Genomic DNA, 12,429 nt, shown 5'->3' on the forward strand with positions numbered 1-12,429 from the left:
GTCAATTTTTGAGGGCAGTTTTTTACTGCTTATCGAAACCTTGAAGCCGATCATACCAGTGCGGCAGCATCGGCAGCTGCTGGCTGGGAGCACGGGGGAGTGCCTGGCAGAGCACCCAGACAGAGTTTGGAGCCGTTGTTCTCATGGGAACACATGGCTCTCCATCACATTTTTGTACTATCTGTCTGTGTCTCAAAGACATGGTATTTTTTAAAGATCCTGTACGTGTAGGCAGGATTCTGGGGGGTGGGGGGTTGCCCGTATGGGCGCACTGAAATACTGTACGAAAGGATCGGTGGCCCCAGTGCCTTTAGCTGTCGCTGCCTTCCAGCTCATGTTCGTTTTCTCCCTTTGCCTCATTCTGAGGCTGTTTTGGATGAAGGTTTTCACGTCTCTCTCTTACCCAGAGGCCCTGGGAGCTTTGGGAGCTCCAGGGTAGAGGAGTCGCTGTGCTCTCTCACACGTGGGGCCTGCTGTTGGACACAGTTTCCTTTGTGGTCGGTCTTGCTTCGACTCTTGAGGATGTTTAACGTTTATTTTTGAGTGATTTGATGACTGTCATGGTGTGTCTCTGATTCTGGTGATAATTGACGGTCTCCTCTGTATTTGCTTTCTCAAGTGATGTGGTTATTGACACTTAGTCGGGTGAATGACAGCTGGAGGGTTTGGGGTCTCAGAAGGGATTTTTTTCATGATTTTGGATTCCAGTTATATAGTGTGAACTGACACTTTGCCTCTTTATAACTGTAAGAACATTCTTAATTTTTTATCCCCTAGAACATGGTGATGAGTTTCCGAGTCACAGATCTTCAGATGTTGCTGGGTTTTGTTGGCAGGAGTAAAAGCGGACTTAAACATGAACTAGTCACCCGCGCTTTGCAATTGGTCCAATTTGACTGCAGCCCCGAGGTTTTCAAGAAAATCAAGGAGCTCTACGAGACTCGCTACGCCAAGAAGAGCTCCGAAGCGGCCCAGCCTCCGCCGCAGCAGCACCGGGCTCACGAGGCGCTCGCTATCCATCCGTCGTACGACCGCAGCAACACCGTTGCTCAGACTTCCATCTCCACCACTAACATCGACTATCCTGTGCTCTACGGCAAGTACCTGAACGGACTGGGGAGGTTGCCGCCCAAAGTGGCGAAGCCTGAAGTTCGGCTGGTGAAACTCCCTTTCTACACGATCCTGGATGAGCTGCTGAAGCCAACAGAATTAGGTGAGTTGTGGCGTTTTGAGGTCTCTTGAAGGCAGAGGGATTAGGTGAGGTTTTGATGGGCTGGCGCGTTCCTGATGGACTCGGACAGGGAAAGAAAAGTGACACGAGTGTCTGAGAGGTGACGGTGTTTTCGAGGATTTGTAAAGTCGTGTGACAGAGGAGAGGCTGATTAATGTGGTGGTGGATGCTCTCCCCCCACAGAGTTTAGTGAAGACTATTTAGCTCTGTTTTGTTTTTTTTTTCCCAGAACGTGGTCACTTTGAGATGTGATGTGAAAGCCCGTCTTGTTTGGCTGTAGCTTGCAGATCCTTCGTTGGAGAAGCTGCTACGTTGCCATCTTTGCTGTGACTCATAATCCATCTCCCATCGCCGTAGCTTGGCAGTGTGTTGATGAAGATCTTTCTGTGCTGGTGTCGCATCTGTGCTAAGCGAGTGCTGGCGTGTTCTACGCTAATGCTGGTTTTCAGTGCTTAACTCCCTGACCTAAAGCTTCCGTGGGTGAAAGAGGGTGTTAGACACCACAAACAGCATTCCTGACTCTCTCTTTGTGCTAGTCACAGCGATTTGTGCGTGATGATGTGTATTTTTGTGCACGATGCTGTGTGTTTTGAGGGATGACTAGGAAAACTGGAAGAGGTGCTTTTCCCCACCTTGGGGCTACAAGTCTGATTTTTTGATTGTTTTAGTTCTGAGAAAAAAAGAGTGTGACCACAGCTGTTAAATGTAACGTTCTTGTAGTGAAGATGGTGTGTGCAGAGGAGGAACACCACTGTAGCGTGCTGAGCTGCAGCGTCTTGAAGCCAGTGTGGTAGTATCGGGCTTCGCTGTTAAAGGAACCTGGAACCTGGGGAGCTGGTCTGTCTGTGCTGAAAAAATGCTTGATGGATGAAAATGCTGGAAAAGAGTGTGTGGACTGGAGGAAAAAGAAATCAATGAAGATATGATTGTGCAGGTGTGATAAAATAAGAACTAATTCAGCAGACTATATGTCTCTGTAACTTCCATCTTCATTTAGAGGCATTAAATATGTTCATGCTGTGACCATTAAAACAGTCAGGTTAAAACTAAAATCTTTATGAATTAGTTCGGTCTTAAATGTGGGGTGGCATTTGTTAGAAACACAGATGTCGTATTTTGAAGGAAAACAGACTTTTCGAGAGGTGGAAACACTCAGAGGTAGAGAGGAGCCTGGATCTACTTACCATTATTAACAGCTTTGCTTAAAAGTTGGCACTAAATCTTCTCCATCAGATCAGAACCGAGGTCTCATTAAATTTAGCACTTCACCTCTGTTAGCTGACACCTCCCTGGGGTCAGCGTGTTCCCTGAAGCCCGTTTGACTAATTTTCCCTTTTGATGAGAGTGGTTTCGGGGTAGGGGGTGGGGGTGGGAGGGCGGAATCAACGGTGAGTGGCTGGAGATGAGCAGATGTTCCCTTGTCATTGTCCCCGTCCGCTGCTCAGAACCCAGCGACGTCTTTGAGACACTTCGTTAGTTTTCCCAACCTGGTGACCTGCAGCTAATTCCTCCTCTGTGAGACTGGGGTTGTTTTGGCCCAGAACAGCCACGTGTTGGACTATCTTTGGCCTTAGAAGTGATGCTTGTTCGGGACCCTGCTTAGTGTGGAAGGGTGGTAAGACAAAGCGCTCTGAGGAGAACGAAGTGCTTTTCCGTAGGGAGGCCGCACCAGTGTGCGCTGTCTTGCCCAGATTTCCCATTCCTGTCTGGCCCAAGCGTAAGCTCCATGTCAACCTCAGAAATGCATATTGTGGAAGCACCTGAGAGAGATTTAAGATCTCAGATCCATTTAGAGGCCCCAGCTGCTGTCGTACCCCGTTTCCCTGGGCTACAAAAGAGGCGCTTTAAGCATATCGCTGTGGTGGGAGTAGAGAAAGCTTAATTTATGTGTTCCGGACTTCACCTGGAAGCATCTTTGTTAATGAAAAGGCTCTCCTGCCTCTTTGAGGTGATTGCCTTGAGATCAAAGGTGAGGTGGGCGATGCCTGATTTGGTCTGTAGGCAAGCAGAGTCCCCACAGAACTATCACATTACTGTTAGACTGGCGGACAAAGGGGCCTCAGCTGAAAACAGATAAATTCGTTCCGTTGTGAACCAGCTGACACCTCATGTTTGGGAACCAAACACAGTTTCCGTCAGTTTAGGTATTGAGTTTAGTATCTGAGCTATCTACATGAAAACAGCTTCTGCTGCAGCTCCGCTTTGGTCTAAGGATGTCAATGTGAAAGAATTCTTCTTGAAATTGCCGCAGTTCTGTTGGGTAGATAAGGCTTAAAATTAAGATTGATCAGGTACTGGTTTAGAGGGAGTGAATACTCGCGTCTCTGCTGCCTGTTGTTTTCAGTAGGTATCAGGGGGAGTGTTGGTGTATCTGAGCACTGGGCTGGTAAGGGTGCCTGTCCTCCGGCACCTTTGGGGTAAAGCACTGTGAATTCCGTTTTGGACAGTAACGGGCTCTGTGAGGAATCCTGAATGATTATTTTGTTCCAAACGTTAGCTGTGACAGCCCGTACTGGCTGCAGACACTGAGGTTCTGCTCTCCTGGAGGCGTGCCAGAGGAGATCTTGCGGCCCTGCTGTGGGAGCTGATGGCCGTGTAGGCCGGGAGGTCCTGCTGCTGACCATGTAAACAGGATTTGTTTGGGTTTTCCCCTCTGAAAATACCCACCTTGCCGCAGCAGCGTGGCTGTTCTCAGGTGTAAGTGGCCAAACTGCTGCTCCAGCCCCCTCCTCGGAAGCTGGACTTGAGTCACGGTAAACAGGGCCACCGATATTGTGGCAAAGGCAACTGCCTTCCCCTGAGTGTGGAGCAAACAGCACTGCGTTGGGTGATCTCCCAGCAAAAGCAGGGGCTCGTACCGTTGCCATGTCCACCTGGACAAGCTGTGGTGAGTGTTAAACCAGGCACTTCTGCCACTCACAAAAATAAAGATGCTGTACAGCCAGCTTGTCCCATCTCCGAGAGCCAGGGGAACAGACGTGTCCTTCAAGGCCAAGAAGGAAAAAAACCCCACCTGTGTATTGTGCCCCGAGGGGGCTGTTCTGGAGGTGCAGGGATGTGAGTGAGGACTCTCAACGAGCTCTGCAGAAACTCCTCTCTGGCTGATCTGGCTTTGGGATCCCCGGCGCGGACCATACAACCTCTCTTTCCCAGGGGTGTATAATGCCTTCGGCTAGTCTGACCAATACGTATAATAGTGAGGAATGTTATGTTTAAAAAAACCCAAACAAAGCAAAACCATCCCAACCTTTGCTGCAGGGAAACCGTAAAGCCCTGAAATCAGTGTAGTCCCTGCTGTGCGTCGTGTGGTCTGGCCTGCTGGGTCGAGAGCTGAGCTGAGGTTGGCCCCTGAGAGCAGGGACCCGTTGCAGGTACGTCGGGCTGAGGGCTCTTATCAGGTTGGCCAGGTCCGTTGGGGTTTGGAAGTTTTATGTCTTGCCTGGTTGCTGATCGAGCTCGGTCTTAGAAATTGATCTCCTGCTCTTGTCAACTGTTAAAATAAATTGATCCCAGCAGCCATCCTACAAAGCAAGGAGCTGAGTTGTGTGCTGAGGCATCTCTCTGGAAAAAGGATGAAATTCAGTTATCTCAGACATCTCACTTTAAAAACCTGCATGTTTTGGTCTGGCTGCTCAGCACAGGAATGAAGAGCTGAGTAGTACCTGAAAAATGAACCTCCTGGAGCTGGGCCTTATTTTCCAGCATTAGGAATATAAAGGAGAATTGCGCCTTTACACGGGCCTGTCCCGGAGTGGTTTCTCTTCTGGCTTTTTGGGGAATGTTCTCTTGCACGTCTCTCCAGAGCATCCAGTTCTGATCGCTGTTGGCAGCAAGGCGTGATGGACAGACACATCCCAAGTCCGTACCGGTTTGAGTTGTGTTTTCCCTTCGGCTGTTCTTTGTCCAGGTACCACTGGAGTGCCTGGGGGACTCCAGCAGCTTTCTGGGAGCATGGCTGAGAAATTCCCCTCGATTCCTGCCTGGAGGAGGGGCTTTCCCAGGGAGGCATAAAGAAAATGGGGAGCACGTGCTGCTGCTGCTCATTTCTCTTACCTCACGCACAAAGAGGAGCTGTTAACTGAGCAGCTGTAGAGAAATGTAGGCACCCATCTTGTGTTTCCTGCACTGTTGGTTGCCCGCTCCAGCGGCAAGGCCCAGGACTGCTGGGCCAACTGGCCACCATGTCCCATACGTAGGGGTGGAAGCCTCCCAGCCCCGCAGTGGCACTGTTTCCTGCACTGTTGGTTGCCCGCTCCAGCGGCAAGGCCCAGGACTGCTGGGCCAACTGGCCACCATGTCCCATATGTGGGGGTGGAAGCCTCCCAGCCCCGCAGTGGCACTCATGTCTGGCGCTGTCGACACCACCAGTGCGGGGCTGTGCTGGGGTTAATGATGGTGGGTTGCCCGCTCCAGCGGCAAGCCCCAGGACGGCTGGGCCAACTGGCCACCATGTCCCATACGTAGGGGTGGAAGCCTCCCAGCCCCGCAGTGGCACTCATGTCTGGCGCTGTCAACACCACCAGTGCGGCGCTGTGCTGGGTTTAATGCTGGAGCCTTTTGCTGGGGAGGCGACAGCAGAGTCATTGGATGTCTCGTGGGGCTGGACTCTGTTGCTGATGGCATCCTCCGATGGTGCCAGGCAGCTGCTTTCCGCAGCCAGGGGCTTTTTCTTGGTAAAAGAAGGGTGAGCCAATATCAATGCAAAATATCCATGAGCAGCGTCGCAGTTCTGATCAGGTTTGCTGTGTCTGCGTAGCTCAATAGTCAGGAGGACAGTGAGTCTACAGACGGTTATTTAAGCAACAATATTAAAATGATTTTTTTTGTTCTTATCATTCATCACCTCTAAAAATAACAGTCCTTAGGAGATGCTTCACTTCTCAGTGGTTTTTTTGGTCAAGAGACATTTGGAAGGAAACTGGAATTTTTAAATCTGTGAAGATACCTTAATTTAAGTTTTATTATTTTTGAAAGCCCTTTCTGCATTTTTATAGCTGAGTTACCAGGGAAGTGTCTGTAGTCAGTGAATCAGATTGTCACCGTGTCTTCCAAGATCTGAGAGCTGCTGAGGTTTGATCCTTCCTTCATCTCCTCTTGTTCACAGACAGTAAAGCGCTTTCCTACTTCTCAGATTCTGGACATTGGCTTTGAATAATCGAGCAATTGAAATGATGCAAAGAAAAACACTCAAATCTTACTAAAATTAAAACCAAAGGTTGGTTTATCACTTCCTGTTCTTTGTGTTTATCCTGTGACTTCCAGCTTGGGGACTCGACTTTGGCTGGAAACCTACTGACAGTAAAACTTTCTGTGTTTGCGTTTAATACAAGGTAGGATGCCGAAGTCATAACATCATTTTTCCACACCTCAAGCTTCATTTGAACCAGGTTAAAAGCATTTGAGCTTAAAATTGTGAACAGGATAAAAGGCCAATGAATGCTGGGCTCTCGGTGAAGTGTTTCTGCAAGTGCTGCTGTTTGCGTCTATCTGAACACGTGTAGTTACCAGAACGTGGGAGGATCGGGGTTCTCCTGCAGCCCTGTGGGAGAAAACAAGATTCAGAAGTAAACACAGCTTGGATGTAAAGATCACTTTGTGCTTGGTGCTAGGAGGTGATCAGTTTGATGTACAGTCTGTTTTTTCCTCTCCAGTTCCACAGAATAATGAGAAGCTTCAGGAAAGTCCGTGCATTTTTGCATTAACACCAAGACAAGTGGAGCTGATCAGAAATTCCAGGTACTTCTCGTTGTGTATTCACGGTTCAAGAACACGTAGCTGTGTAATTCCTCTGTATTCCCTCTGCGGGAGCTTTTGTTCTTTGCAAGGGAACGCAGTTTGTTTGAGGCTGTTAGCGGACAGGCTGCTTCTCACGTAAAGCAAATCACTCAGGGGGAGGCAGGAGGTAGAGTTTTACCCATCGAAGTCCTGAAGTTTCACTTGCGCTCCTCTGATCTTGCTTTCGAATAGTCCACTTGGGCTGGAAAAGAGCTGAGAAATCACCGATGACCCAGATTCTCTGTCGAGCTTGTTGTGAATGTTTTCAGATGTTTGTTTGCATCTAAAGTTGAGAAGCTGTTCATGAAACGCTGCTCACAGCTCCACGTGAGCTGCCTCGTGGTGCAGGATGCCAGAGTAACTGTGTAGGAAACCGTCTTGCACCGATCAGGATTTACCCCGACCTCTGTCACGATGCAGCTTTTGATTCAAACAATGAAGCACCCAGAGGCCGTCAGTGCAGGCGGCAAAGGCTTCCTCTTCTGCTGTCCTGTTCCCTGCCGGGACAGGGATGCAGATGAGGTCCTCCAGGACCAAGTGTAAAACCTTTAAATGGTTCTCTTTCCTGTTACCGTAGAGTCGGAGGAAGATGATGTTTGATATCCGGTGCTCGGGGACTGTTGTGATCTCAGTAGGTCAGCAGCAGCAGTGCAGGGGAAGCTGTCTGAAGAGTTAACAAAGGCAGAGATAGACCCCGGGGCCCTCTAAGGGTGATCAAAGGCTGCACAGTGGTAGCTGACTCCTGATGCTCTTTTCTCCGCACATGCAGATTTATGAAAAAACTTTCTCTGCCAGTGACGCAGCTGAAACAGGGGTTTCAGCCTGAGTCTCGCATGGTCCCTCGGCACAGGTCCATCTCCTCCCCATGCTCCTGGGTGGTATCTGGATGTGTCCCCCAGATCTAAACCTGTCTGTCAGCTGAACTGATGGTCCAGCCCCTCTGGCCCCAAAACCAGAACATTTACACTAAAGCACCTAATTGGAATGTGAAATGCTTTTAGAGGCAAATTGAGACAAATTTGGGGATCTTGCCTAATGCCTCATGTCCTGTGCAGAAATTAGAGCATGTTTAATGCCTGTGTATAAAGACTCCCAATAAAACACCCTTCTCCTGAGATGTGTTGCTCCCTGATACCAGCTGAAATCCAGTTACGAGCAGCACGACTGAGCTTAGCAGGATGAACAGTTGTTTCTGCTGGTGCTGTAATACTTGGTTTGCATGAACATCTTTGGCTGAATAATTGAACACAGAGTCTTGAACGAACACCAGTGGGGAGACCTGACCCTAAAAAATAGTTTTTGAAGACGTAACTCGGTGACAGAATGCCAGGCAAATTGGCGTCTGTCGCTCAACATCTCCACAGTTCTGAAAGCCCAGAGAAAGGCTGAAGGACGGCGCATTCAGGGCAAAAAAATAATTACAGGACCACTGATATTTTCAGGGGGAATTGCACAATTTAAATACAATTCTGTGAAGTAATTATTTAAAGTTCTATAAAAAAAAACCAAACTAAAGCTCTTGAGCCTGGCCAAAGTGACAGCTGATGGTGGTTGTTCTGGGGTGTGGTTTTTGTGGGTTGTTTCATTGTTTTTGTACGTAATTAATCTGAAATTTCTGTTTCTTCTTTAACTTACTAGGGAGTTGCAGCCTGGTGTGAAATCGGTTCAGGTTGTGCTAAGGTAGGTCCGAGCGTGGGGCTGATTTAACATGAGGTGCAGAACAGGGGAGGAGCGAAAACTACAAAATACGTGAACTTTCAGTGTGGTTTTCCTACAGAGATCACTTACAGCGAGTTGTTCGTTCACACACCTGACACAAGCACCTTCAGCTCCACTCTCTGCCCCCTCCCACACGCAGTGCTCGAGGAAGCACTGTGGGAGGAAGCAGCGCTGGGGCAGATTTGGCTGCCAGCTATCGGGCCTGATAGAGCCGCAGGGAACTGGCTTTGGTGGGGCCAGATGAGGGAGCGTGGGCTGGCGTGGTGCTGGGTGGCTGCTGTGAATGTGCAGAGAGATTTGAAGGCACAAACGGCACGGGGATGTTGAGAGACGTGTCGTTTCTTTACAGAATCTGTTACACAGACACTAGTTCTCCTCAGGAGGATCAGTACCCTCCGAACATTGCCGTGAAGGTGAATCACAGTTACTGCTCCGTGCCGGTAAGTCAGCTCAGCTGGGAGGTCTGAGACTGCAGCTTGGGAGGGATTTGTGTAATTTAGCAGGGAATTGGTTTTCTCATGAATGCAGAGAAGAAACCGGAGTATAGAAGTGTGCTGTTAGTTTAAAGCTCATTTTCTAATGGCTTGGCGGTGTTGTTAATAAACCGTTCCTGCAAAAAGACTCGATCGTTACTTTGTGCTTGGTGTGACTGTTCAGCTCCCTTCTACCCCCTCCTTGAAAACTGTGGGTGAGTAGAATTGAGTGAAGCTGAGGAATGGATGTACCCATGCAGAAGTGTCTCGAGTAAAGAAATAAAAATATCTATTTCATCTTTCTGCTTCAGGGCTACTACCCATCAAACAAACCTGGAGTGGAACCTAAAAGGCCCTGTCGTCCCATCAACCTCACCCACCTCATGTACTTGTCCGCAGCGACCAATCGCATCACCGTCACTTGGGGGAATTACGGGAAGGTACGTGCCCAAGGAAACGGCGCGGAACGGCACGAGCAAGCGCGGAAGAGCAGCCCTGCTCATTCCTTCCCCTCTGCCTTCTCTCCTCAGAGCTATTCCGTGGGGCTGTACTTGGTGCGGCAGATGACCTCAGCAGAGCTGCTGCAGAGGTTGAAAACCATTGGGATCAAACATCCAGAACTCTGCAAAGCTCTTGGTGAGTATGTCAGCTTCTGCGGGGGCTCGGGGAGCTGCGCCACATGCCTGTCAGGCCCCAGCTTTCCTAACAGCCAGGCTGCTGGAGACGTGCTTGGGGACAGCTGCCCTGCTTCGTGCAACTTCTTTCCTCCAGTTGTGTAAAACCACTCTGTGTCTGAACGGACCTGCTAAGCTGCGTGTCAGGCATGTGAAAGGCCCCAGATCTGTGTGCAAGTGCAGCGCTTCCGCAGCGTGTGTCTCTTGTGGCTCTGCCAACACTCTGAATCGCTTCGGTTGGATTTAGAATTTGTCCCCAGGTCGTATCGTGGCGAGTGCCAGTGTCGTTCTGACACGAATGGCTTCATGCCTTCACCTGAGTAATTATGAGCTGACGAACATGACCACAGCGCCTCGGCCTTGACCCGCACTATTTCCAAAGGAGATTTCTGAAGCAAGTGATCCTGGTGACAATGTCCTGCTGCCCCAGCCCCCCGTGCGTCCTAGGGGCTGGCGGTGGGATTTCACCACCAGCACTTTCATGTGCACTGACAGCTTCAGAGAAGAGATGGCCCTGAGAGATGCTTTCCCTAGACTGCTCAGGTAAATCATTGTGGTATGAGGCAAATGCAAAACGTTGAAAATGAGGGGAAATTACCTTTGCAAGGTGGAATCTGACTTGCAGCTCGTGAGTCTGGAGGATTTCCAGTTGTATGTTACCCACGAGAGGTTTCTTACTATTCTGCATGGGAGAAGTAACGGTGTATCATGATGGTCTTTAAAACAGGCTAGTCAGAGCATGGACAGCTCTCACCGAGTGCAAGGAACATAATCTTGAAGACAGACGGTAGTTCATAGGGCAGATGGTGATTTCAGACGTGTCCACTCTTCACGTGCCTAATGCACATTGTGGGACACGCTGCTGCTTCAGCCAGGCTTCTGAACTTCACGTTAAGTGCAGCATTTCTGACCACTTCCCTGTGCGTGTGCCACACCAGGCAGTGTCCACGGCAGTCGCAGTCATGATCGACCACTGTGACAGCCAGCACTTAGCAGCATAAGACGCACAAATTCCCCTCTGGCTCTCAGAAGCCTGAGGCACTGGCTGTGCTCCCTCTTTTGCTGTTCGTCAGAGCTGTAAGTGAGGTGAGCAGGACCTGGCTTGGGAGTTGAGGATCCTCCCTGGCTCTCCTTGAAGCCTGGCTCAGGAGTACATTCTGCTCCCTTTAACGTGAGCGCTTGCCGGTGGCCTCTCGGCCTGAGAGGTGCACCTCAGCAGAGGTGCTGGAAGCAGCTCTGTGGCCTTTTCCATTGGGTAACAAGCATCTGCCTGCAGTTCTACCAAGTTAAAGAACGAACAGCTTTGGCTGGGCTTCGGGGTGAAGATGAGCTGCATCTGGTGACCTTAAATTTAACCCAACAGGAGCATCGTCCTGTTCCTTTGGCCTGTTGCTGCTTGGAGCCTGTTTGGATGGCTGAAGCTGGCGGGCACAAGTAGCTCGTGAACTTGCTTTTATTGCTCTGTTCTGCAAATGATTCCGCACCACGTTTATTGCACTATCTCTCACTATGGCACCTTTTCGACTTCAGCTGCATGTCGGGGCTGACTCGCCTTCCTTTCCATAGGCTTCGGTTGACTTCAGCGTAGGAAGGTTGTCTGGAAGCAGAGGTGGCTGTGGATCCAAAAGCAGCCGGCAGACACCTTGATTCTGAGCAGAATGCCCATTTCTCTTTCCCAAGTATCTCAGAAATTGAGGCACAGGATGCTCTTCCAAAGACCTTCACGAAAAATTGTGCTTAGCTGAAAAGTCTCCTCAAGTGAAGAAACCACCTCCAAATCCTGTGTTCTCGTGGCAATCTCACAGCAGAGAAGTCACTCTCTAATTAGAGCTGGGTGTTGCAAAACTGCGTGTGGCCTCGTTGTCTGGAGACATCTTGTTATGATCTGAAAAGGTCAGAATAAATGGTTGACTTGCTCCAAAGAAAAATGGTGATAGAAGTGTCAAAGGCCTTTTCAGGCAGCGGTGTTAGCAGCAGCTACTCCTCAGGAGTTTGAAGTCCTTTCCAGCTCATTTTCTGTTGTTTCCATGCCCTGATGCAGGACCTACGTGTCTGCTGCTCTTTTGGATTTGCCTGCAGCTCCTCTGGGTTTTCCCCTCGGGATGCAGCAGCAGGGCAGGATTCTCTACCTCCTTTCCTAACGTCTGATCCTTTCCAAATCCGTGCGGATCACTGCTGGTGACTGCTCTCGCATGGCTGCCTTGCTCTCCGAGATGCCTCTCCCGGTACTGCTGGCTCTGCTCATGGTTCCGGTGAAGGTCTGCTGGAATAGATGAGCTGGCCAGTGCCTGAGCTGCCAGTGCAAGTTCCGGCCCAGCAGCGCTGAGAGGAAGCTGGTTATTTGACAGGGAAATGATGGGATGAGGTTTCCTGTCAGTTTGACTGTGTGCGGTGTTGGCTCACTTCTGAGAGTCTGCCTCTGAGTTTCAAGGGGCAGAGGGAGGTGATTCACCTGTTCTATCGCCACCCAGCTCAGAAGGGAATAAAATCGGTTGTGTTTATGCCATGACCAGGTAAGTCTAACCTGACTTGGTTCCAGAAGTCTTGCCATGTGCTA

At 49.7% G+C, this 12,429-nt stretch overlaps 1 protein-coding gene across 1 annotated transcript in view; it reads left to right on the top strand.

The window, feature by feature from the left end:
• Positions 1-780: 780 nt before the first annotated feature.
• Positions 781-12,429, top strand: part of PIAS4 (protein inhibitor of activated STAT, 4) — a gene marked incomplete at its 3' end in the record, with an annotated part of 15,654 nt that continues 4,005 nt past the window's right edge. The window contains exons 1-6 of the mRNA XM_010141774.1: positions 781-1,213; positions 6,883-6,967; positions 8,645-8,686; positions 9,075-9,165; positions 9,510-9,638; positions 9,729-9,834. Of these exons, the coding sequence (XP_010140076.1) occupies positions 781-1,213; positions 6,883-6,967; positions 8,645-8,686; positions 9,075-9,165; positions 9,510-9,638; positions 9,729-9,834 (886 nt within the window). The remainder of the gene's footprint in view (positions 1,214-6,882; positions 6,968-8,644; positions 8,687-9,074; positions 9,166-9,509; positions 9,639-9,728; positions 9,835-12,429) is intronic.

This window comes from Buceros rhinoceros, unplaced genomic scaffold, assembly GCF_000710305.1.
Source record: "Buceros rhinoceros silvestris isolate BGI_N320 unplaced genomic scaffold, ASM71030v1 scaffold1358, whole genome shotgun sequence".
In the NCBI taxonomy this organism is placed as follows: Eukaryota; Metazoa; Chordata; class Aves; order Bucerotiformes; family Bucerotidae; genus Buceros; species Buceros rhinoceros.